Raw genomic sequence first — 26,862 nt, 5'->3', positions numbered from 1 at the left:
TTTGTTATTTCTTAAATGATAAATAATCCACGCAACCGCGTATTACATATAGCTCCAATAAAGTTGTATGTAAATACCGACCAAAATTACACATTTAAATTACGCCCAACTCATCAATCCGCTGTCGGTAAACGCTAGCACATCAAAGGATTTAATCACGATGAACTTCGCTTGTGTGGTCAATCCACACTGGTGCGCACATTAAAGCTCAAAGGATATGGATATGCGGTAATAAAGTATAAACTAGCTTGCAATGTAAACGATCCTCTATGCGATTTTGCAATTCCAACTCTTTTAATTGCAGATAATATTGATTTGTTTTTTTTTATTTGAAAGGTGAGTGTGCCGGGAGTGTTCTTAGCTATGTTTGATGAAAATCGGTCCAAGATGGCCGCCGCCACAAAATGACGTAATACATATTTTTTGCATCTCTCTATAGGTTCCTACTAAAAGGGTTCGACTAGTATAATAATATACACTATGGCACTAACTATGATGAATTTCAAATCCCAAATGGCCACCACCATAAAATGGTCCCTTTTTTTTCTTAACTACTTAATAAATAATTGTTTATTTGTTAGGCTTTTAACGTTTATTTGTTAGGCTTTTAATCAACATTTTGGATATAATCAATGAACTGCCTCCTTGTATAGTTTCGCAATGAGTTTTATTTTTCTATCTAACGTCAAATTAGTGACTACAAAGAGTAAACCTTGTATAGCTTATATCCCGTCCCCAGCTATACCACAAATATTTGTATGGCCTCAGGTGTATATGATTTCGTTCTTTAACTAATGCACAAACACACAATTTAAGGTAATGTTTCCGGATTGATAAAAGCACACACATGGTTTTTAAAAGCTGTTATTAATTCTCAACGTATGTATAAAAAAATTGATCTATTTACAGTTAGAAACACTGACGTATTTTTTATTATGTTAGTTGTTACAAACAATAAGAACGTCCTCTCAAGCTTATAATATAAAACTGTTACCAAAGAGAAAAAGTAGAAAATAGAAAGCAAAAATTATAGCGGCAGAACAGAGCACTTGAGGCAATAAAACAAAATTCCCCAATATCAGGGTGTCAATTTAAAATGCGCAATATCCGTTCTCCTATAAAATGAAGCCATGCTTTTATGGGGTGTTTAATTGGTTTACACTGAAACGCTTATTTGTTTGGGTTTTATTGAAACGTTTATCATAGTTTGTGTGATGCCCCGGGGGCTTTTGCCGTTGGCGCGTCGCTTAATGACAATGCATTTTTAATTTGCTATAATTTGCTAAAATTTGTCCTTTAGTTTAACAAGTAAAACAAGCTATGTTACATTTTGTCTTTAAATAAAGTTAAGCTTCTCAATCGCAAATATAAACACTTATTTCCCTCCAGAACTTCAGAGAAGATATTGTTACACATTCCCGTAAGTTTCATTTAACTTCCTTATTCGAACTAACTTATTAATCAACTAGTCGAACGTTTTGTACATAAGAATATAAGTAACTGTTTAATCGTGTGTGCACTAAAGTTACAGTTAGCGGGCTGCAAAACGGCGACTGAGCGCATTGAATCATGTAGAGACCAGACGACTTTGACTAAACAAAGTTATAACTCGACTTAACAGTTGTCAACTAACGTGCGAAATAAGTTATGCATTAATACAGGTTTCTCATGGATTTCAATCCGTAGATTGATTTATGAGACCCCTTACATCTGGGGTTAAACATTATTATTAATATTAGGTCTGAAAATTTATGCCCGTTTCATCACGATAACTGTGTGATAGCTGATTCACAAAGGAGACGGCAAGTCTTGGACCCAATTGTAATAAGTTTAGAAAGTGTTGAAAAGCAATCTATTTTGCTAGTTTATTATTTTTAAAATCAGCGCAATTTACAATCGGGAAGATGAGAAATAAATAATCTTAATACCGATTATTGTTAAAAAATTCATTTTATGACTTGTATTTTAATCAGTGGTGACAGTAACAGCTAGTATTTTACACTTGTCTGATTGCACGTAGTCCACCACGCTGCCCAATGCGGAAGGATAGATTTCACACGACCTTGTCAATAAATTCCCAGTAACAGTCCGAAATTTAGGAAATGGCGAAGTTTATAGTCTTTCAGAGGGTCCTTTAGGCCTTGTGTTGTATTTCATAAGGGTAAAATCCCGCCAGCAGAAAACTGTATTTTATTTAAGAATTTATACAGCCCTGATAAGTTTTCTGTTGAGGTTTCAGCGGCCAGATTTGTGGAAGGCAGAATTGTATACAAATGTCAAAAAGTAATAGATAAAAACTAAGATGGTTGATAAATAGGTCTGCTCGAAACATAGATTTGTTCGTAATCACAGAACTCTAGAGGAAAAACGCCTTCAATAAACTGCATAATGTATAAAAGAACGCGACAAGTTGTTTTATTACAGCATAGCATGATACTGCAATGTGCTCACGTCTACGCGATATAATAAAAAGGATATTGTAGAACGATACGACAAGTAGACGTCCAAGTTTCCAGTCTATATATCGTTTCTCTTCTTGCGATAAAGCCACTGTGTTTTCATGCATATAATAAAAAATATATTCAATATATACGACATTTTGAAAACGCGCATAATAAGAAACGTCGTAAAATATGAATTTATTAATTTTTAAAGGTAAAATACACAACTTATGCTCTTTCAAGTGAAGATAAGCAAATAATGCAGGATATGAAAATTAAAGCGGACTTTCTTGAATTAAGAAATAAATAAATAAATATAAATAAATATACTATGACAATACACACATCGCCATCTAGCCCCAAAGTAAGCGTAGCTTGTGTTATGGGTACTAAGACGACTGATGAATATTTTTATGAATAATATACATAAATACTTAGAATACACATATAAACACCCAGACACTGAAAAACATTCATGCTCATCACACAAACATTTTCCAGTTGTGGGAATCGAACCCACGGCCTTGGACTCAGAAAGCAGGGTCGCTGCAAACTGCGCCAATCGGCCGTCGAAATGATGTGATAATATGCAGAGTACCAGCGCTTTAACGCTAACCGAAGACGAGAATCTAAATATGCGGCCTTTTATACGGTCCTTTTTAATTAAACACATTTATAAAAAAAATCTTGTGGTTTTAAGTAGAAAAATGTCTTTTTATTTTATCTCTGCAGCATTTTAATTAGGACCTCGCGTAAAATACTTAGTCTTAGCCATGTAATCACTGTATGTCAAGAATAAATTACTCCTAGCATCCTATTAATATTGTAAACGGGAAAGTGTGAGAGGATGAATGAATCTTTTTAATATTTCACGAGAAAACTACTGAACTAAGTTTTTTTATTTACTCAAAGTTAGTATTTGACTGCAATGCAATCTAACAATCTAAGACGGAAGCGGGCAAACCTGTTAAGAAGTTTGGTAGTTATATTAAACCAAAACCCCTAATCCGTTTGTACGCGACATCCGAACGCTAAACCGCTTTGAGTCACGTCTTAGTCGGTAGGGTAGTAACTAGTCACGGCCGAAGTTTCCGGGGGGGGGGGGGGGGGCAACCACACAACCGCAGCTGCCGCCTCATCAAGTATACCTCGATACCCCAGACATTGCCTCGCCGTAATATTTCTGTGCTTCGAACACGATCCGACCAGATTAATAATGATGTTTATGGTAGGGAGACAAGATTTCAGAGCCATACAAGAGATTTGAATTTGACTCAGCACCTTAAGAGTACAGGTCTTCTTTTTTCTTTTTTTATTTCACTACAAGTTAGCCCTTCTTACTTAGTAACTGTTAGGCAGTAAGATAGTTTCTACGCGACATCGCACCGGAAAACTAAATCACTTAGCGTCACTTCTTTGTCGGTAGGGTAGTAACTAGCAACGACCAAAGCCAGGCCAGAGAAAAATCAGAAATAATAACCCAAATTTCCCCTGCAGGGAATCGAACCAGGGACCTCCTACTTAAATTCACAGCGCTTACAACGTACCAGGGAGGTCGTCAAAAGCGTTCTTATAAGGCATCTAGCGGACGGTGTGAAAAATATGTTGCACAAAGACTTACCTTGAACTTGGACAAGTACTCTTGTTGCTTGGTGATGTCGGTAGCCAGGATAAGCGAGCTGATTTGTTTTGCGAGTTTGTTGCGTAGCTCAAGGGACTCGATCACACCGCTCTTGATGACACAGCTGATTGCCGCACGCAAGTGATGATTCTCCAAAACAGATGAGTTCTGGGGACAAATATTATCATTATCATCAGTTGTCCGTAAAGGGGGTTTCAGCCCTTTGAACCGAAAAGCGGCGGTTATTCCACAAACAGAAAAATTTCCATATGGTTTGACGTTAGAGCGAAGGCTCGTAAGGTAATTGGCCAAACCCAAACAAGAAGGCTGTCTTCATGTTTGAAGAAGGCATGTTGAGCCTGCATGAATTGGGATAAGGGCTATAAGAAGATCTTTCATCATCATCATCATATTAACCCGTTAACTACAGGGTCTCCTCCCACAATGAGAAGGGTTTAGGCCGTAGTCTACCACACTGGCCCAGAGCGGATTGGTGGACTCCACACGCCCTTGAGAACATTCTGGAGAAATAACAGGCATGCATGTTTTTTTTCATCATTGAATTTAATTATTCAAAACGCACACAACTTTAACCCGGCCCCCTGAAAGTGAAGCCGAAGTCCTAACCACTAGGCTATCACCGCTGCAGGAGATCTTTAGATGCTCTTCATTAAAAATTGCATACTAAGAAGTGCGAAAAGCAATTTTCGAAGAATTAACTTGAAAAATGAAGGTCTGAACAATTCTGACAAACAAACTCTCACTTCCTATTTCACCAGTCCGAGAAAACTATTTGTGAGAACAGTGAAACAATAATTAAAAACAAGCACCCAAAAACAAAGTATAAAACTTTTAAAATGGCAGAATTTCATACAAACTTTCTTCGCATCTTATTTCCACTCAGATTATTATTTAATTTCGAGCAGTTATTAAAAAGTCTTCATCAAACTTCCACAGTTAGCATCTTTCAAATGTCCGAAGCTTGATATAACACTGCGTAACTATTCCATTTCATTAAAAAGGCTCTTATTGTAGATTAAATCATTCATTCATTCACTGCCGCGTGCGGCAACAGCGACTGGTTCTGTTTTTTTTTTTTATTTATTTTTTTAGATTAGATTACATGTAAGGGCTTCGCTCATGCGCCCTGATGTGATTTATATATCCTATTTTAGCACTAAATATGCGAAATAGATTAAATAATAAATAAATAAATGTACACATATCGCCATCTAGTCCCAAAGTAGCTTGTGTTATGGGTACTAAGATAACTAATGATTAATTTTATGAATGAGATACATAAATACTTATAATATATAGATAAACACCCATATACTGAAAAACATTCATGTTTCACTTCATTCACACAAACATTGTCCAGTTGTGGAAATCGAACCCACGGCCTTGGACTCAGAAAGCAGGGTCGCTGCCCACTGCGCTATTCGGCCGTCAAAAGAAGTTATCAATGTTCAATTAATTTCATAAATACAACCAGACACTTCAATTTAATTTGAATTGTTGATATTGAAAAAGATCAACTGCGGAGTTTCTTGCCGGCTTCTTCTCGGTAGAATCTGCCTTCCGAACCGGTGGTAGAGTCACTACACACAGACAGGCTTGACGTTTCAAAAGTGTTTATATTAGGCCTACTTGAAATAAATGAATTTTGAATTTATTTGCGTGGATCAGTTAGTTAAACTCCAAACATAGCCCTCAACATATGTAACTGCCTGTGCCACTGAAACGCCCGCGGGTCTATTGCAGTTTCTGCATTATTTGTTTATTTCTAAACTGGACTGGATGTCAAAATAGTTTCGTTTACCTTTAAAATTTATTTCCGGAGCTTTAAATGGATCACGATAGCCAGTGTGGTGAATATTTCAATCGTATATTTACAGTCCCAAACGGTTGGAAAGACAGATGAATATTGGCATCATAAATACCGGGGGCTGCCCTCCTTCCGATAAGTGCAAAACTAGGTTAAATTTCTATCTTTAAATAATTATTTAACTAACCTTCGTAAATAAAATTATATCGATCACTTTCACACTACTTTCTCACTATTTGCTCGTTGCGTAATTTTTCCTGTATAATCGAGGAAGGCTAACTACTGAATCACAGTTTATAATAGTTCGGTAGTCAATGAACAATTAGATTGTTTTACAATTACACAGGTATTTTGCGATGTAAAATGTACCTACCTAATAACTATAACCTATACTATAAATATTGTACAACTAAATAATGTCCAGTTTTTACAAATTTGTATTTTGTCGTTGCTATGTGTAGAAATTGTAATAAATTAAATAATTTAAAAAAAATGCAGAAAATTCAGATTTAGATCAGAGACTCATAAGCCACTGTCTTGGTAAATTCAAATTCAAATTCAAAATTTCTTTATTTATGTAGGCCTATCACAGGCACTTATGAAGCGTTCATACATATTGTTTACATAATTGTAAGGGGATGGTGATAACTTCGTTCGCCAACTTAAATCTAAAGCTACGAGGATTCCGAACGCGCCCTGGTCTAAGAGCCCACAACAAACTTAGCTGGGTAATTTTTTTTTTTGTTATCACCATCTTAAATTATAATGAATAATATTTATATAATGCTTAGTAAAAAAGCCAGGTTCGCGATATATACAACGTAATAGAGAAATTGGAACACTAAGGGAACGTCAACAATCATCAATAGCCTATACAGTCGACTGCTGGACTAAAGGCCTCTCCCGACCGGAGGGTTTGCCTGTATTTACCACGCTAATTAGACGGGTTGGTGCTCGCATTAGATAGACGGGTTGGTGCTTGCATTAGATAGGCGTGTTGGTGCACGCATTAGATAGACGGGTTGGTGCTCGCATTAGATAGAAGGGTTGGTGCTCGCATTAGATAGACGGGTTGGTGCTTGCATTAGATAGACGGGTTGGTGCTCGCATTAGATAGACGGGTTGGCGCTTGCATTAGATAGACGGGTTGGTGCTCGCATTAGATAAACGGGTTGGTTCTCGCTTAGATGGCAGTAGTAGCACAGAAAGATATACAGTTTTTGCCGTGTGTTGTTGGCAGATTTATAACAATACTAGCGGACCCCAGCGCCATCTGTCGGGCTGATTTATGAATCTAAACCATCCAGGGTGCCACACAAACGAATACTAAAAAATTCAAATCGGTCCAGCCGTTTCGGAGGAGTTCAGTGACATACACACACACACAAGAAATATATACATTAATTAAACATTATCTATATTCTTTATATATATATAAAAGGGAAGTGTGTGGGTATGTTCCGTATAAGCTCCGAAACGGCTGGACGATTTCAATGAAACTTTCAGGGAATCTCCGGATTGACCTGGCGAGTAATCCCGTAAAGCACTCCTATTTTTGAACTGTCAAATACAGCTTTTATTAACTATGATGATATTCTATTGTTGGGTGTACATAGGTGTAGATAATGATCTTCACCCGCTCGAGAAGAGAATAGAAGAGAATGAATACGGAGAGAAATAAATGATTTAATATATTATGAGACTTCAATTAAAAATGTAATGATGTATGTTTATTGTTTAAATAAAATAAAGCAAAATCTAGCCCGGGCTGGCGATTTGCAATTTTCCTGCTGTATGCATACCCTGGTAAGAAACCAAGTGCACGGCACTGCCTTTAAGTCCCAAGAGCCATATATTTTTTAAACTATCGGTCATTAAAAACACCCGAAAAGTCGCATCGATTTCAGCAGCACGAAGTCCTCTTCTCATTTTCAACGTGAATTCTTGAACTCACATTGTACATATACCGCGCTCTAATAAAAAATTCAGGCTATCCGTTTCTTGTGACTTTTGATGCAACGAGCGGGTGGCGGTCGTATCGATTAGTCTATGGCATTGATTCGATATCCCATACAGTTTTTATACGCAGGAAAATGGAAATCAATTGGTATGTACGGTGACCTTAGCATATGCGAAAGTTCTCAGTATTACTCGCTGCGACGGTTTACGGTTATTGCTTGTTCCGTTAAATCTATACTTCTGCACTAATGTTATAAAGACTAGATATATTTTGTTTGTATCGAATACTGTACTACTAGAAACTCCTTAACTACTAGACCGTTTTGAACCATTATTATACGGTATACCAATAGAAGGCTGTTCTATACAGAATTAACACAGACTATGTTTAATTCTAGTAAAATAATATTTCGGCCTGAAGTAGTGGTATTTTTTCGCGTGCGCTAGCTAAATAAACCGTCAAGCGTAAATCAAGAATATTGCGATTAAGTAGATTTAATAAGAAGTCCGCGGAGCCATGTACCTATTCTATATATTATAAATAAGCAACAATAGCCCAAAATAGGTGGAAAAAAAATTAAAATGTCATTTTTTTCATATTAGGGCTTTTTTATGTTTATAGACGAGCGCTTGATGCAATCACACCTGATGATAAGCGATGATGCAGCCTAAGGTGGAGCACGCTTGCCTATAAGATTCCTATTCACTCTTGATTTTAAGGTACAATACCTACAATATGAGTGTAGGTAAAAGGAAGCTGGAAGGGCATTCCAGAAATCAGATCAGAAACGAAGATACGAAGCGTTTCGTACGCGTCCGCGGTATATCATATATATCCCGGTAGGGATGCATATCCTTACGGTGTCTCGCGGTTCGATGGTAAAAAGGCGAAGGGGGAGCTAGATCAAACAGTTCTTGAGTTCACTCTTCGAAATATATTCTATAGAAAGAAGGGCTAACAAGAAAGGGCCACTTTATTATCAAGAAAATCTTATTACCGCAAATCATGACGTTTACGTTTACGTTAGAATCATAGATTAGGAGATAATGAAAAATTCAAATCACGGACGTGCAATAGAGGTTAACGTCTATAAGTGAGATATACGCGTGATCAATATAACAATACGTGACGACCCGTAGTTTTTGTGTAATGTTATTGTTGCTTGTGACTATAAAAGACTGATCTAAACATAGTACAAAATAGCAACAATTTTACAAACAAACATACTGAAAACATTATATTATTCCAAAACAAACTTTTATCCATTGTTTATCTTTTATCCATCCATTGTTTCACATAATATATCCGGACACAAGCCCACGCTAATAAGAGTCGGAGCCAGTGGTTAGAATGAATGCTAAAACATTTATCCTTTAAAACTGGTTGTCCTAAATATTTAAAAGAAACCAACTAAAGTATTATAGATAAATGTAGATCGCGGAATAGATATTAGTAAACAAAAAGTTATTAGCATCGCCAATAAAGAATGGTCACATATAAGCACCGCAGACATCCAAATTGTAACACCGCTACTTGAATTTACGGTGCTAAAACTCTCTAGCAAATTACTAAATCTTGCTTCTATAGTCTGAAACATTCTGTTCAGTTTCTGAAACTTCACTCGACCTTATGTTATGGTCACTCTATGGCGGTTTACTAAAAGAGTATCGCTCTCTGAAACCTTAAGTTTAATAACAATAACATGCTCGTTGAGTTATTTGACAACAAGTCACCAAATTGAATATACATTTCATAAACTGTTAAGAACGAATTTATCTACTCAAAAGTTATGACGAGTTCGAAGTTTCCAGAAAGTATCGAGTTATCGGTCGCTTTACCCGTATAATTTACGAAGTTACACTGTTGGATTCTAAAAGCTATGAACTGAAAAGATTCTGAAGTTAAAGAAAGATAGGTAATATTAAGTTGTAGATTATAAACATTTTTCTTATTTAAGTTGGAGTATGATATCGAGAACTGACTTTAGATCGAAAGATTTCAAACTAGATTTCTAAACTAATGAAGTTTTAATAAGTTTTAAATATTGTTGAAGTGTTGTCCTTTTAAATGAAGCAATTTTAATATCACTTGCTTTAAGCGGTGAAGGAAAACATGGTCAGGAAACCTGCATGCCTGATAGTTCTCCATAATGTTTTCAAAGGCGTGACCAAACAGCACTTGGCCAGCCTAGCAGAACTACCGCCTAAATCCTTCTTATTCTGAGGGGAGATCCGTGTCCTATCAAGATTGAGTACTATATTATTCTTATCGATTATTTTCTTATTGTAAGTACTTTATCATGTGTGACCTTAGATACCTCCTGCTCCTCTGTGAAGCGTTATTTCATCGGTAATTTCGATTTTTATCTTGAATCGCTGTGAACTAGAAATTTTAAGATATGATATATTTTTATTCCCTGCTATAAGTTATGAATGTGCCGATATTTTTTTGAGAGTTTAGAGATATCTATTTTTTTTTCCTTATTTTTTTACCATATACACACAAAAACAATACCACAACAAGTAAAGTAATTATAATAATTATACAACCAAATGCGTACCTCACATCTTATATTGGTAAGTACGTAATAAATGTATGTAATGCTGCAATTTAAAATCTACTGTCCCTGATTTCACTAAAAACCTGTATTACAGGCTATTTATATTTTTTTCTCGTAGTTAAATGGATGTTTTCTTTTATTTGAACCCAGCAACCAGATCATCTGACCTTTAACACAGCCAATTTTCTCTAAATATTTTGTTTTTCCTACAGCCGTAAATAGAATTATAAGTAACTATCTATTGCCCGTGACTTCTTCCGCGTTTCTTTTTGTTTTAATCCCGTATGAACAGTTTATTTGGGAGACATGTAGCATTCAATAAAGATTCTACAGATACTTTTAAGTTCTTAGTTTTAAAATCGGGTGTAGTTTTTAAAAATAACTGTTTTATTTAGGTGTAGTCCTCAAATTTATTAAACTTGTAATAACTTATAAATTAAGTTTTCAATTGGAATGCATTAAAAGATATTTTACTACTATATAAATACCCTTGAAGATAAAACTATTTATGTTAATAGGAATTTATACTGCGATACGCACATCACCTACTTTTGTTTCCACTGGCGTCTTTAGATATATTCCCTCCCGGACTTTTTTTAGTTAATAATCTTATATCTTTAAACGAGCAATTCTTGTATATATATATATATATATATATATATATATATAATTGGAATCTCGGAATCGGCTCCAACGATTTTCACGAAATTTAGCATACACGGGGTTTCGGGGTGATAAATCGATCTAGCTAGGATTCATTTATATTGGAATCTCGGATTCATTTATATTGGACATACGACTATTTTTTTAAGTCTACTCATTCGCGGACGAAGTCGCGCGGGTCCGCTAGTGAGTACTTTAATCATGTAGAACATACTTTTTATGTATCATCAACATTTTTCTCAGCGCACGCAATGTATTGAATTTTATAGGTAAAATTTTACTACTCTGGGTTGCATTATGCAATTTTCTTAAGAATCCCAATTATTTTGAAAATAAATTATAGCCTATGTTTCCTCGTGATAGTTCTACTTTCTTTTGGCGAAGAAATGCATAGAAAATAAAAATAAAATCGGTCTAGTAATTTTGGAGCCTACAAATAAACAAAAAAAAAAAAATCATTCTAATAATATTATATAAAAAAACGAGGGTGAATTCACACAAGCGAATAGTGTTCACAAATTGCTTTTGTTCCATTGATTTGTTCTCACGCACGCAAGCACCTCTAACTTTTCTAAGTTATGTGGATTTTATGTTTATCTTTTAGTTCAACGGTCGTGGAAAACATCGTAAGGAAATCTGCATGCCTAAGAGTTCTGAATAACGTCCTCGACCGCGTGCAAAGTCCACAAATCCACACTGGACCAGCGTGGTGGATTACAGCCTAAACCCTTTCATTGTGGGAGGAGACCGTGCCTTGTAGTGGGCCGGTAATTGGTTGTTGTGATGACGAGTGTTTTTCAGTGTTTGATTACTTTAGTAGTATTTTGGTTTTACCATAATAAATAAATGATTATTATTATAACAGCGTTTTACTTAGAAAACTTTATAATTGCACGGAATTCCGTGAGAAGTTTAACAACGTAACTTTAATCTCTCATTACCGCTAATATACAGAACCGTTTATATTTTCGTAGCAACTTCGTAGCGCACATTGAAGTTCAACAACTACGAATCACTCTTATTTAAATCAGTTTTATCTATGTTTTTTTATTCCACTACAAGTTAGCCCTTGACTGCTATCTGGCCTGGTATAGTGCAGTCTACAGTGGTAACGGGCTTACCTATTAGGGATACGTTAGTTAAATGAAACCCAAATCCCTTATCGAATACCATAAAAGCTTAGAGGCACGACTGAGTGAACAGTAATCAGCCATTGCCGCAACTTTCTACCAGACCAGACCAGTGCAAATTATAAATTCCTTATTCCTTGTCGCGCTACGGAAGTCGTTAAAATTTACAGCAAATAAAAACTATAATACTGATGCCTTTTCAGTATATTCGGAAGAATGATACATAAATCAAAAATATAAACACCCCCGACTTTCAATATAGTGTACATTATTTTACTAGACTTCCCTTTCATTTGATCCCCATATTGAGGGTGTTGTGAAAACAAAATGTGTAATTCGCTAATAAGTGGCTGCTGCAATTTTCAACAAACAATTTACGTCGGGGGTGAAAAGGCAAGTTTATGGAAATCCATAAATATTATATTAGAGTTTAATAGTGTTCATAAATAGGGGCACGACTTCTTCCTTCTTCTAGCACTTTTGCCCTTATTTGTCCATCATTATGAGCTGGAGCAATTGGTCTCGTTCATGTCTCAGGACGCGGCCCAAATATTTACTTTTCTCCTATTAATGATTGGCAGTAGCTCTCAGCTTCTAGCGCGGCGTTGAAGTACTCTCACGTTAGAAACTTTCTGTCATCAGGATAGTTCATAATAAACCATGGGGCATTTGTTGTTTGTTTGAGAATCGTGTCTTTATATTATTTTGGTCTCCGAATTTAATTATATGTCCGATACACAACCGAATTCTAACGTTTTGAGTTTGAGGGTGAAATTTAACGTTTCTATCAAGCAATAAAAGTATCGAAAACTATCGAGCAACGAAAATGGAAAACTTACAAAAATACCTTGCGCCCTGTACAGTATCTTTTTTCGGATCGTTAAAGTATGGAAACCAGAGTAAAATTCCCATTTTTTATATATATTAAACATGCTACAAATAAACTTCTATTACTATTCGTTGCCCATAATATTTTAATAAAAATAGACAAACGTTTTTATTATTATTTAAGTTTTCAGATATTGATCTACCACTGAGGCAGTGACGGCTTAACAGACTTGGGGCTCTGGGCTGCAAAACAACCAATACCTAACAACTATTAGTGAAAAAAATACTAACATTTGACTAGAATAATATCATAATGTTAAGTCTCACCTAGACGTTGCATATTCACTCTCGATTTAAATGGTATAGAAGACTCTTTGCAGACTTCAAAAAAACGGAGAACGTTGACTTGTATGTTTTGTTACATATTACGCGATTCTCTAATTATGTATTGGTTTAGATAATTATTTTTTTATTATTTTTTCTTTCTTTCGCACACACACACACACACACACAAACACACACACACACACACACACACACACACACACACACACACACACACACACACTGTCGCACACGTACGCATACACGAACACGTACATTATAAAATTGAAAATTGTATTGTTTTAGTTGTAGCATTTTAATTTTTCTTTGTTTTAGTCTTTTTGTATTTAAGCAACATGGTGGGCGTTAATAGCTGTAACACAGTTTTTAACTAACACAGTTCGTTCCTTAGATTATAAGAATCTGTTGTAAATGAGACACAATAAAGATAATTATTATTATTATTATTATTTGGTCGGCCATACGCCGGAGTTAGTTCTTTCTTACTTTCCTTTAGCATTTTTGGGAAAGTAAAAATATGGTGATGGAGACTTAGTAGTTGTTTATAATTAATGTGTTGTTGCATAAACTTGAAGCTAACATCAAATATTTAATGTAAAAATACAGATCAAAGAGGGACACCTAATATATTTATACTCGAGTTTTCTACAACAGGGAATTCGTGTTTGCATTTAGCTCAGGCCGGTCCATTTTGGCATCCGTCAAGCGGCCACAATTTCCCAATGGCCAAGGCACACTAATCTAATCAGGTTCAACCGCGACAACTCGACTAGACGGATTAATCTCTAATAACTGTAAATGCCTACCAGCCAAATTGGGGCAGACCGCTGAATTCGAGCTAGCTAAATCCGTCTTTCCTATCAGAGGCTCGCTCATGTTAATACACGTGTGTTGGTTGAATACCATCATTATCTTTCTGATGTAGTGAAATATTAATATTCTCCTACGAGAGAGGGTTTTAGATCATGGTGCTACAATGCGGATTGCAGTCTCCTCTCAGTACGAGAAAGGTTTATTTTCCGCCACGCTGGCCAAGGGCGGATGGGTAGACTTCACAACACCTTTGAGAAAATCATGAAACACTTTCAAGCATTTAGCTTTCCTCACAATCCATTCCTTCAGTGTTCAAGCGAGTGATATTTTATTTCTTAAATTAAAACGCACGAAATGTTAGGAGATGTTTACAAATCTTCTATCTATCTATAAAAGAGAAAGTGTGTGGGTATGTTCCGTATAGGCTCCGAAACGGCTGGACATATTTCAATTAAACTTTCAGGCAATCTCCGGATTGACCTGGCGAGTAATCCTGTAAAGTTTGGTGACGATCGGAGCACTCCTAGTTTTAAACAGTCAATCTGTCAAATACAGCTTTTATTTACTATGATGCTATTCTATTTTTGGGTGTACATGGGTGTAGATAAACATTTTCACCTGCTCGAGAAGAGAATAGAAGGGAATGAATACGGAGAGAAGTAATGATTTAATATATTATGTGACTTAAATTAAAAATTTAATGATATAAATTTATTATTTAAATAAAATAAAGCAAAATCTAGCCCGGCGAAGCGGGCTGGGTACGCTAGTGATAACATAAATGTGGTCCGACATGAGAGTCGAACAGTGGACACTCGAGTCCTTAGTCGAACATGCTATCTATAAGACCACAGAGGCAGTCCGGTTAATTAAATTAAGACGCGAGACAAGAAAATGATTGGTCTATTTCATCGTGTCTCTCAAAGGGATAGATTGATATTAATGCTTTCTTTATTCCGTCCTATTAATTTACAGCAGGTTCCACTATCCTTTATGGCTACAGACATAGGATTAAGAAAAAACAGAATCCTCATTCAGCCATTATTGCATGCAGTGCACTGTGTCCAAAAACAGAGAAGACGCCCGAGCACGTCTCACTTCCCCTCCACGGAAAGTCGATAGTTCCCAAACTTTTGCCACTTTCCCCATTTTATTGTAAACGTTTAGAACAATAAACTGTCAACTTTTAAATGAATGAATTGACTAAATGCTTGTTCGAGAAACACTTCTAAAGTGGAGTGGTTTTTGATGCTTCAATATTAGTCGTGTACACGGTTTCTGTGTGTTTTTGTTTCTGTAGCTACAGGCTACGTGGCGATGCAACGATGTGCTTTTTATGAACTTTCTATCAATTTTTAAAATTTCTTGTAAAATTCCAGAACATATTCTGAAAAAGTTACTTAGAACTTACTTAAGAATTCTCTCTCGTCCAAATTTTTGCGTTACAAAGCGGAGATCTCTTTGTGAAGCAAACATTTTGTCTCGAGAAATTTCTTTACAAAGTTTTACGTTCTAGGCAAAGGCCATTAGAAGACGGAAGCTGTGGACGTCTCGGTTTTATTTTAATTTTTTTAATTATTATATTATATTTTAACTAGTTTGTTGATGCCCGTGATAATAATTCAGGATTCCAGTAAAAATAAAGATAATTTCCCGGCCTAAATACATTCTTTTCCAGAATTCTACAAACCTCTTTTATCTTTACTTCTATTTAAAAAAAGACTTCTTTATTCTTTAATAAGTATGATTATTATATTCCACATTTACTTTCTGTAGCGATAACATTATTATATATAGTTTTAGTATTATTTATTTTACCATATAGAATTTTATTTTATTTTATATATGTACTGTTTTTGTTATTATTAATATGTATGTATATTCTTAGAGTTTTGTGCACCGCTATAAGGATTCATATGTGAGCCAATTCCTCATAATGATTGCCTGGAAGAAATCACTATAAGTGATAAGGCCGCCTTTGTTACACAAATTTAATTGTTTTTTTCTTGTGTGCAATAAACACAAGAACAACAAAGAATTTTTGATTGATTGATTGATTATTACTTGAGGGTCCAAGTTTTGACTACAATATCACTTGGTAAGTGGCGATGCAGTACAAGATGGTAGCGGGCTAACCTTTTATCATACCCATAACTAATAAATTAAACAATTCATACTCGACAGACTAAACCGCTCCTGAAAATAAAAAATCCTAAATTACCCCCGTCGGGGATCAAACCACCAACTTATTACACAACATCGCTTACCACACGCCAGGAGAAATGTATGTTAAATGTCTAGCCGGGTACAAGACCACGTGGTCCAATATCTAACAAATAAAATTGGTCTGAGTATATCAGGTACTAAGCACAATAACACTAAAATCCAGATTCGATATTAGAATCATCATCATCATATCAACCCAGTACCGGGCACAGATGGAGAGAATATAATTTAAAAATGGTGCTCATATTTTGTTTATTGGCTTGTAGAATCTTGAAGGTTTTGGGGGTATTTCAAAATCGTTGATATTTACTATTCTTTGGCGTTTTACCATAATCACATCGTTATTCCATCTATCTGTACGTGCAATAAACGTGACGCCAGTCTGTCGCGAACATCTGATGAATTTTAACGTGGACATAAGTATACGATAAACATTATGTATTGTTTATAACAAACAGTGTCTAGGCGAATAATCATTGATGATGATGAAATATCATCATCAACCTACTACAGGGCACGGGCCAAAATCCGAAATCCCTGGAAATTCTGAAATGGGATTTCAGAACTTCCAGGGATTTTGGCCGTATTTCACCACGCATACTGCGTATTGGTGAACTGCACGCCTTTAAGAGCATTATGAAGGACTCTCAGCGTAACCCGTAAAAGAAAATGATACTTAAATAGTTTAAAATAAAAACGCCGTGCCGGAAATCAAACAAAAGGTTCCAGCAAAAGGGAGGCTGAATCCTTAATCACGAAGTTAAAACTAGATTTTTATTATTAGCGTTATTAGGCTCTCTATTGCTGGGTATGAGCTCTAAAGTAGTTTTTATGTTATGTTATTATCATCCTCAGATCATACTTATTAGTAACTAGCTTCTGCCCGCGACTTCGTCTGCGTGGACTTGGGCCTAAAGCTTCGCTCGCTAACAATTTTTAATCTTAGCACGGGAACTATTTTAAAGATCGGTATAGAAACTATATGCCCTTTTCCATAGCATAGGTTATTTGCTTGCAATATGTTAAAGCTGTCTGCCCGCAGCTTAGCTCGTAAACAATTTTCAATTTTCTCTCGGGAATTACCTACTCCAGGAATCGGTATAAGAGGTAGCCTATGTTCATTTCCATGTTAAAGGCTACATGCATGCCAAATGTCATCCAAATTTGTTCAGCCGTTTTTGCGTTATTGAGTAACTAACATTCACTTTTTCACATTGATGATATTAGTAGGATATATTTAAAGTAGGATAGTAGGATTAATTTATTAACTTGCATGTCTATTTCGAAGTCTAATTAAAGTTACTGATACAAGTTTACTCGAAACCGAAAATACACTAGGTAGGGGTGGAACTTCTGTATTCATCTGTATCATTTTTAACGCTGTAGATTCAAGGGTTGGGCTGGGCGTTTATAAGTTAGTGGATGAGTGAATTGAGATTTTTATTTTTTAAGGATAATTGATATTTTTTTTAACTCCACTACAAGTTAGCCCTTGACTGCAATCTCACCTGGTGCTAAGTGAGTAAGTGCATCTTAGATGATGCAGTCTAAGATGGTAGCGGGCTAACCTGTTAGAGAATATGGTAGTCATACCCTAATCAGTTTCCACGCGACATTGCACCGGAACACCAAATCGCTTAGCGGCACGTCTGTGTCGGTAGGGTGGTAACTAGCTACGGCCAACTAGAGAAAATTCAGAAATTATAAATTCTCAAATCACAAAGAATATTAAATTCACAGCGCCCACCGTTGCGTCAGGGAGGTCGTCCAAAATAATCCATAAAAAATATCGAAAGATGAGTTCTACTGCTATTCTAAAATAGTTGGTAAATACGAATAGTTTAATTGAAAGCGCACCTCGTAATAGCTTCTGGGTAAATACTAAATGCATCGAACTAAACTTTATAAATTCGAAAACATGTAGTCAAAGTTAAATAAAGCTTATAACTACTATATAACTCACTACTATATACGAAATGTTTTAGGAAACTAAAGCTGGAGCTTTAACTGATTAATCATTTACTTAGAGTATGTTAACTATGAATGAATGAATATATTGATCAGTCATCTTAGTACACATAACACAAGCCACGCTTACATTGGTGTTAGATGGCGATGTGCTTATTATCATAGAAAAACAATACACTTTTACTATACACGAAAGAAAAAAGTAGTAATGGAGATATAAAATTATAAAACAGAGAGCAACAGGGTACAATTTGGTGGCCTTATACCTACACTACCTACATAGCGATTTCTTCCAACCAACCAAAGATAAGAGGTAGGTGGTACAATAAATAAGATATAAACATTACACAAATATATAATGTGGTTGACTACGGCCTTAATCCCTTCTCATTGTGGGAGACCCGTGCAGTGTAGTGGGCCGGTTATGTGTTGATATGATGATGTATATTACATATATATACAAATAAGATATAAACATCCCACTATCATTATTTTTACATATAAATACTATTATAATAAATGTATTTATTATTCATAGCATCCCGTACATAGGCTTATAAATTAATCAGTAAATAGTTGCTAGAGCTAATATGATATAGCACACAAATCTAGCAAAAAATAATTATAAATGAAATGTTTGCACTTAAAATACTGTCCGATTTTATTTAGATAAAAACCTGTAGTACAGGCTACCGTGTTCTCCTTAAATTGTTGACTGCTTGTTATGAATGCGTGTTTGTAAGTTTACCCATTTATAATATTAGTACGGAGTAGGGAAGTATAGATACATAACTACAATATTTTCGATGCAGCTCCAGTAATATCTCAATCGCTAGCAAAAATAGGGCAAGACAAGCTTAGAAAGGGTGAATTAACATATGTCAGCATACAAGTATATCAGTATTTTACCTATTGAAACTGATGTTCCATATGAAACTGAGCACGCATGAACTACTCTTCTTTCCACATTCACCTTTCGAATGTTTGTATTTTCAAATGGGAAATACGAAATCATACATTGGAAAGGGGCATCTAGCTGGAGTTGAGCCGTTTTTACATGCTTGATTTGGAAGTATTTGTTGGAGTGCAAATAACCAACAGGCGGTATGGTAAGGTGCAAAGAATATGCGATTGGCAACTATAGCGCAGTTAACTTCTTTATAGAAATATAAGGGCGAAATATTGTCTATATTCATAATTCGTTCATAATTCATAATTTTCATATATATAACTAGCTGTTTACCGCGACTTCGTCTGCGTTTGTTTTTGTTTTAAAGTATTCAGTATAGCTAAGCCTTAAATGAGTATAGTAGTACATATATATATATAACATGTGACTGTCAATTAATTATAGACAAATTATTTGCAATAAAATAAAATTGCGATTATAATTAAATATCTAAGCTATCCTATCTCTTAAGTTGGACCAGACTGCTCACGGTGTGCCAATTTAATTTAAAATCGGTTAAGTAGTTTAGGAGTCTATCGCGGACATACATCGTGACAGGAGATTTATATATTATACTAGCTGTTGCCCGCGACTTCGTCTGCGTTTGATTTTGTTTTTAAAGTATTCAGTATCGCTAAGCCTTAAATGAGCATAGTTGTATATATATATATATATATACTAGCTGTTGCCCGCGACTTCGTCTGCGTTTGATTTTGTTTTTAAAGTATTCAGTATCGCTAAGCTTTAAATGAGTATAGTAGTATATATATATAACATGTGACTGCCAATTAATTATAGACAAATAATTTGAAATAAAATAAAATTGCGACTATAATTAAAGATCTAAGCTATCCTATCTCTTAAGTTGGACCAGACTGCTCACGGTGTACCAATTTAATTTTAAATCGGTTGAGTAGTTTAGGAGTCCATCGCGGACAAACATCGTGACAGGAGATTTATATATATTAAGATATAACATGTGACAGTCAATTAATTATAGACAAATAATTTGCAATAAAATAAAATTGTGACTTTACTTAAAGATCTAAGCTATCCTATCTCTTAAGTTGGACCAGACTGCTCACGGTGTGCCAATTTAATTTAAAATCGGTTAAGTAGTTTAGGAGTCTATCGCGGACAAACATCGTGACAGGAGATTTATATATATTAAGATAATAAGATGTGCGTGCCGGGGATCGAATCTCATCCCCACTAAAGGGAGGCCAATTCTTTAACCACTGCGTTATCACCGCTTGGAATAATATTCCAAGACTCTAACATTCTTATATATTTTGCTCATGTGGTCATTTCCTAGCAGTGTGACTGTGATAATCTAAAGACGATGTCTTTGAATACACCTCAAAAGAGAATTTATGTTAAAAGATGTAACAATTCAAAAATTTCAAACACAATTCCATTATCCGTCGTAAACTCACAACCAGCAATTAAGCAATAAAACTTACGAAGCGGTGTTGTGCTCGTAGTTCGGGGTAAAGTTTAATCTAGTGCCTATTGTTGCGCCATCAACGCTATGACCCTTTAGTACTGAATGAATTTAACAGTGGAGTGTGAAGCTTAATTACTTAGCTCGGAACTACGCTATCGGATGAAGTTGTTGTTTGGATTAATAATGGAGCGAATAAGTTTACTTAGGTTTTTAACAGTTTACTAAGGATTTTACTTCTTCGTGATCAGCAATATCATCATTTAGTACTTCTTTAATCGTGTACTTAACATGTTGAGCTGCGGATAAAGAGGTTTTGTTTAAATTAATATTTAACCCCCAACGCAAAAACGATCTAGGTTTATGCAGTAAGTATGATCTTGTGCGTGCGCGCACGCGCGCGCGCTTTTGTGTGTGTGTTTGCGCGTGTGTGTGCATGTGTGCGTGTGTTTGTGTGTGTAAAAATTCAGTAATTATATATTTTCAAATAGCCCATTAGAAATCGAACCGTGGATCCCACTTATAAAATATACCCACCAAGCACCGTTGCCAAAGCTTAAACAATTATTATCGGTTGTTACAAAAAAATACACTAAACAGAAATACATTTCTTACTATAACAAATTCATTCCGGGGGTCTTAACATGGTCTTAGCTCAGTGTCACAGTATTCAGGAAATATTGTACCGCTGATTTTCAGTAGCATGTAATTCTCATTAGGGCATGGTGCGAGTCACCTAAGCACGCCTTTCACTCTGTTACACATTGATAAAGCAAAGCAGCTTACTAAAACTTCGCTTCCTCAGTATGATATATTAACACATTAACACACACACACATTTTAATTTTAATTGAAATTTTATTTATTTTTTAACAGAATTTTAATTTATTCTAATTTATTCTAATTGTTATTCTTTATTTATTTATTTTTAAAATCTGTCTTTTATATTTATTTAGTGTTAAATTTTATATATGGGTCCCCGATCTGAAATAAAATGATTTTATTTTATTATTTATTTATTTATTAATTAATAATTATGAATAAATAAGGGGCAATTGTGTCTATGATGCTAGACTTAACTATCAATCTTCAAAGTTGTCTATTAATAAAGTCTGAGCTGCTGTAGTCGAGGAATTAAGAGGATCTGTCAACAAAATGGGAAAAGTTTTCGAAAGCACTTACAACCTCCACGTCAGAGGTTATTTCATTATTGCGATATTTTGTTTTTCCATACTCGTGATTAACAATTATCCAGATTGTTGAATTTTGCTGTCAGGTTTTTTATATACAACGTATAAGAGAATTACGAAATAATATTGAAGGAAGCATTAGTATATTTCATAAGGAGTCACCTGTAAAAATATTAAATGAAAAAGAAGCATATTTATTTTTCCATACAAACGAATTCCAAACTTTCTAAGTGTTTACTTATGACAGCCCTATTAAAGATAAAAGACCGACACGCGCATATTAACTACGCTATGCGACGCGTATCTAATAAAGTGACAGGAGTCACATGATTTTAACTTTGCGCGTAATGTTAGGGCTGTATTTGATTTCTTTCGGTTTTCAAATATGACAGTGGCTTACTCCAAAACTATTAGGTTTTCGGTTTCATAGATAAGTCTCAAAGATAGTATATAATGTAACTCTAAGGCCTGTGAAGGTTTTATATCGGTTTTCATTTACACGTTGTAAAGAGATTTAGCTTGGATTTTACTTGAATGCTTGAATGTTTACTGCAATGACAGCCCATTCAGTAAGTATTCGGTATTTTAAACTTAAAATATGGAGGATGATATAAAGAGGGACATGCCTTGGTGGTTTTAATTTTGTGTACAGAGGCGTGAGTCCTACATAACTTCTGCCCTGCCCAAGGGTCGGAAGTAGGAATAAAGCTTTACCACCACACCAAAAAAAGGAGAATACCAATGAAAAAAGTGCACTGGCGAACAATCAGACCACAAGTCCGTTTCGCGTCATGAGTTTTAAAACTCCAAAAGAAACTACATCGTCATAACCATCATCGTTCTAGTGGAAGAGAGGGCGACAGCTTCTACTCTAATGGTGGTACAAAATCTCAATGTTTTGACGCAGTCTAAGATGGTAGCGGGCTAACCCGTATGGGTCATCAACCCCCAACCGGGTTTTATACACGCCATCACACCGAAACGCTTAATCGCTTGGACGCATGGCTTTATCGGGGAGTAACTAACAACAGGCAAAACCCGCCGCCAGACCAAAATAAGAACTGATAAGCCCATCGTGCTTACAACTGCCGCAAGAAGAACGTCAAAGCTTTAACGATTATGGTCACACGTGTACAAATTTAACCTGCGGCAAGGCTGGTTGGTACTGTACATAAAAATCTAGTCAGAAATCCCAATTACCTAAAAATACAGTTTCCATAAATAATTGATAAATCACTACGCCCGCAACTGGATCGTCGGAAATTAATTATTTAACAATCGAACCTATAAAATTTATTAAAATTTAAATGTAATTAAATGTCTTAATTTGTAATGTCAAAAAACAGTTTTTACATAAATGGAAAGCAAGTATTTGTAAGCTCATTGAAGGAAAGCTGGAAAAATATACACGACGGTTATAACAAAATCAATCTTAAATATGTACTCGTAGCTAATTAATTTATTGGTTTATACGATATTCACAGAACTTTCACAGGTAGAGATTATACAGCTTTTATTTTGGACATTTACTCCTAAATAAGTATAATGTTTTCCAAAGTCCATTAAAATCTGCGTAGTTCATATATCTTTCATCAAAAACTTACAATTTCGTATTGCAAGATTTTACGTTATTTCAAATCGTACACGGTCGAAGTCGCGGGCATTTCATTAACGTTCATTTTAACAATAATTAATCGTTGATACTGAAGCCCAAGTAATTATTATTTCGGGAAATATCCACTAGAAATTTTCCGCTGTTTACATGGGAGAAACCTATTAAGAGGCAACAATCAAAACATATTATGTTTTTTGCTTAACCCCTGTGTAAACATAAATTGTGCGATGCGGTAAGTAATTTAGTTCGACATGTTCATTAAAATTTTACACCCCGTCGCACACTTTCGTATTCGCTTTATTAATATTCAACATACATCGTATAATTTAAGACATATAATACTAACTGTCGCCCGCAACTTCGTCTGCGATAGAACTTGCCCTGAAATTAGAGGAAATCCTGGGACATCTTATCTCCAGCAGTACCTCAAAATCAGTTATTATAATATTTTCTTTATTAAAGTTTTTACTGAAAAAGAATCAAATACAGCCCTAACATCACATGCAAAATTAAAATCATGTGACTCCTGAGTCCTGTCACCTTATTAGGTACGCGTTGCGTAACGTAAGTACTATGCGCGTCCTTTGATATCTTCAATAGGGTTGTCAAGCACTTAAATTCGTTTGTATGGAAAATAAATATGTTTCTTTTGATTTCATATTTGAACACGGTTATACCTATCCCTATCCCTAAAAAATATTAAAAATGTCAATGTAAGTTCGTTTGTTACGCTTTCACGCAAAAACAACTTAACCGATCCTCATGAAACTTTGTACACATATTCTTGGTAAGTGTTAGAAGTAATATAGGATACTTTTTATCCCGACAATAAGCTCGGTTCCTTTGGGACAGGGGATGAAAGTGTTTGACGACAAATTATAACCGATTTAAATAATTATGTTTGTACTATAGAGGTTATAATATGTGTTTAATTTTGCCCAAAATTTGTGTAGATCTGATGAATGTGGTTGGAGATAGAGGACAGAACTCCTCAGTGGATAACAGCAACCCCCTCATTTAAGGCTTAGCGATACTGAATTAAATGCCACATCAAAAAACAAAATCAAATGCAGACGAAGTCGCGGGCAATGGCTAGTTGTTTAATAAGTATACTTATGCATTCTCAACGTTATTTCGTAATTCGATTACATGTCATGAGGAGATGGTGGAAATTTTCCGTATTCATTCAAACTAAAACTTCGAAGATACACGGTCAAGTATTTCCTGTGAACAAAGATGGGTGGCATATTAGCCACGTCTCATATAAAGGAGATAGCATCAAGTCTGGGAGGTGTAGCTGAATTGGATCAAATTCAGGCGTAAGTGGACCATAATAGTGGATTAACATATTAATTGTCTCGTTTGCGAAATTGCCTTAGCGCCAAATAATTTCTACGAGATATTACACAGCGAATAATTGTCTCATCTAGATACATAGGTTTCGCGAATTTCGCCAATAGCTTAGCAAGAGGCAGTGATAGCGTAGTAATCAGAAAGCCTCTTACGAGGGACGATAAACTTAGATTAACGGAGTTATAAAAGCACCTAAATATTTAAGGGGTGAAGGAAAACATCGCGACCCGGCGTGAGGGCTCTCCCAACGTTCTCAAAAGCTTCCAACTTTTACGCTTCATTTAACGCAAGAATAACTTGTATAGTAAATAATTAGTTAACCTTATTAAAATATAAACTCTACCGGTTTATATACCAGTCATTTTCGCGTAACGGCAAAGAATGATGTCCGTATTTCTTGTTTTCATTTGGGAGGTCAGTAGGAAACCGTTGCCTATAAACAAAGCTACGAATGCAAGGAATACGTCCTACAAAATGTCGGTACCCTGAGGCATAGGTGTTTAGCCTTATTATCATTAATCAACCAATTACCGATCCACTACATAGCACGGGTCTCCTCCCACGATGAGAAGGAGTTAAAGTTTTAGTCCACTAAGCTGGCCAATTGCCAACATTCGCAACGTATGTAATGTCCTATAAGAGCACCCGTCCCCGTTCCAAGGAACAAGCGACAATCCATCATATCGCACTTACCATTAGATTATGTCTGGTCTAAAAATCAGTATGTTCAACTACAGATCACGATGTCCTGAGTTCGAATCTAAATCCAAAATTGTATATTGTGTATTTTCTTTTAAAGAAATTTCAGTACAGTTAGGAAATTTGCGGTGTCAGAGAGAACGCTAAGTCGTCGGTCCCGGTTATAATCACTTGATAGTCGTTAGAGCCTACAAACAATAGCACTGGTGCAGCGTGGTAAGTCTATGCTCTAAAGCAGTTTCTCCTATGAGCGGATTATTATGATGATCATTCATTATCATCACCATCATCATTTCAACCGATTGAAGTCCACTACTGGACATAGGTCTTCTGTAGGGAGTTCCAAAATCCACGGTCCTGAGCCGCTTTATTTTTCAACTCTTGATGATCATTAGATCATGGGAAAAGCCCGTCGTTGGCGAAGGACTCGTTGGTCCAGTAGAGGACTGTTATAGGCTATTAATATACTTTTATTTCGACCATTCAGTATGCACGGTACAAGTTTGGGCTACTTACCCCGTACAATTTAGTCTTGTAGTTCGAGGTCGCGATCAGGAAGTTCTGGTTGACTCCGGGATGGTCTATGTCATGTGCCATCGCACCAATCAGCGAAGCCATTATTTCCAATGGCTCCAAGTAGGTAAACAGCTGAAACAAATGAATTAAATAATAAATCGAGTTAAGAACTAAGCAATAATATTTTATTTGTTTAAGTCCCGTTTTCGTTTCATTCTACCATTGTTACCATTAAAACAATAATTTATTCTACACGTGTTTTCTTGACACCCCTTCCCTTGCCCGTATAACTTTGTTGTCGTCGCTTACTATGGGCTGATGCCCAAAGTAGGCTCAAAGTCACTCAGATGGTTGGCTAGGACCAAACCTCTTGACAAAAAACTAGGGGTGCATTAAAACTAGGGGTTCCCAAAACTATAAAGCCAGCCACTTACAACTTAAGAAATTTGTCACGGCACGGCACGGTAGTTACTTAGGCGCAAAAAGTAAAACATGCCCATTATGAAACGAATGGGTAATAATAATAAATAATAATAATAAATATACTACGACAATACACACGTCGCCACCTAGCCCCAAAGTAAGCGTAGCTTGTGTTATGGGTACTAAGATGACTGATGAATATTTTTATGAATTATAGATTCATAAATACTTAGAAAATACATATATACACCCAGACACTGAAAAACACTTAATGCTCATCACACAAACAT

General features: G+C 35.6%; 1 protein-coding gene across 1 annotated transcript in view; it reads right to left on the bottom strand.

The window, feature by feature from the left end:
• The window catches only part of LOC120636654 (high affinity cAMP-specific 3',5'-cyclic phosphodiesterase 7A-like), a 173,905-nt gene that overhangs the window by 45,840 nt on the left and 101,203 nt on the right, over positions 1–26,862 (bottom strand). The window contains exons 6-7 of the mRNA XM_039908217.1: positions 26,150–26,281; positions 4,063–4,230 (exon numbers count right to left, since the gene is read on the bottom strand). Coding sequence (XP_039764151.1) covers positions 4,063–4,230; positions 26,150–26,281 — 300 coding nt within the window. The remainder of the gene's footprint in view (positions 1–4,062; positions 4,231–26,149; positions 26,282–26,862) is intronic.

The sequence above is a fragment of the Pararge aegeria genome, chromosome Z (assembly GCF_905163445.1).
Source record: "Pararge aegeria chromosome Z, ilParAegt1.1, whole genome shotgun sequence".
NCBI classification, from domain to species: domain Eukaryota; kingdom Metazoa; phylum Arthropoda; class Insecta; order Lepidoptera; family Nymphalidae; genus Pararge; species Pararge aegeria.
Note: the sequence above shows the minus strand (reverse complement) of the source record. Positions and strands in the feature narration are given on the sequence as shown.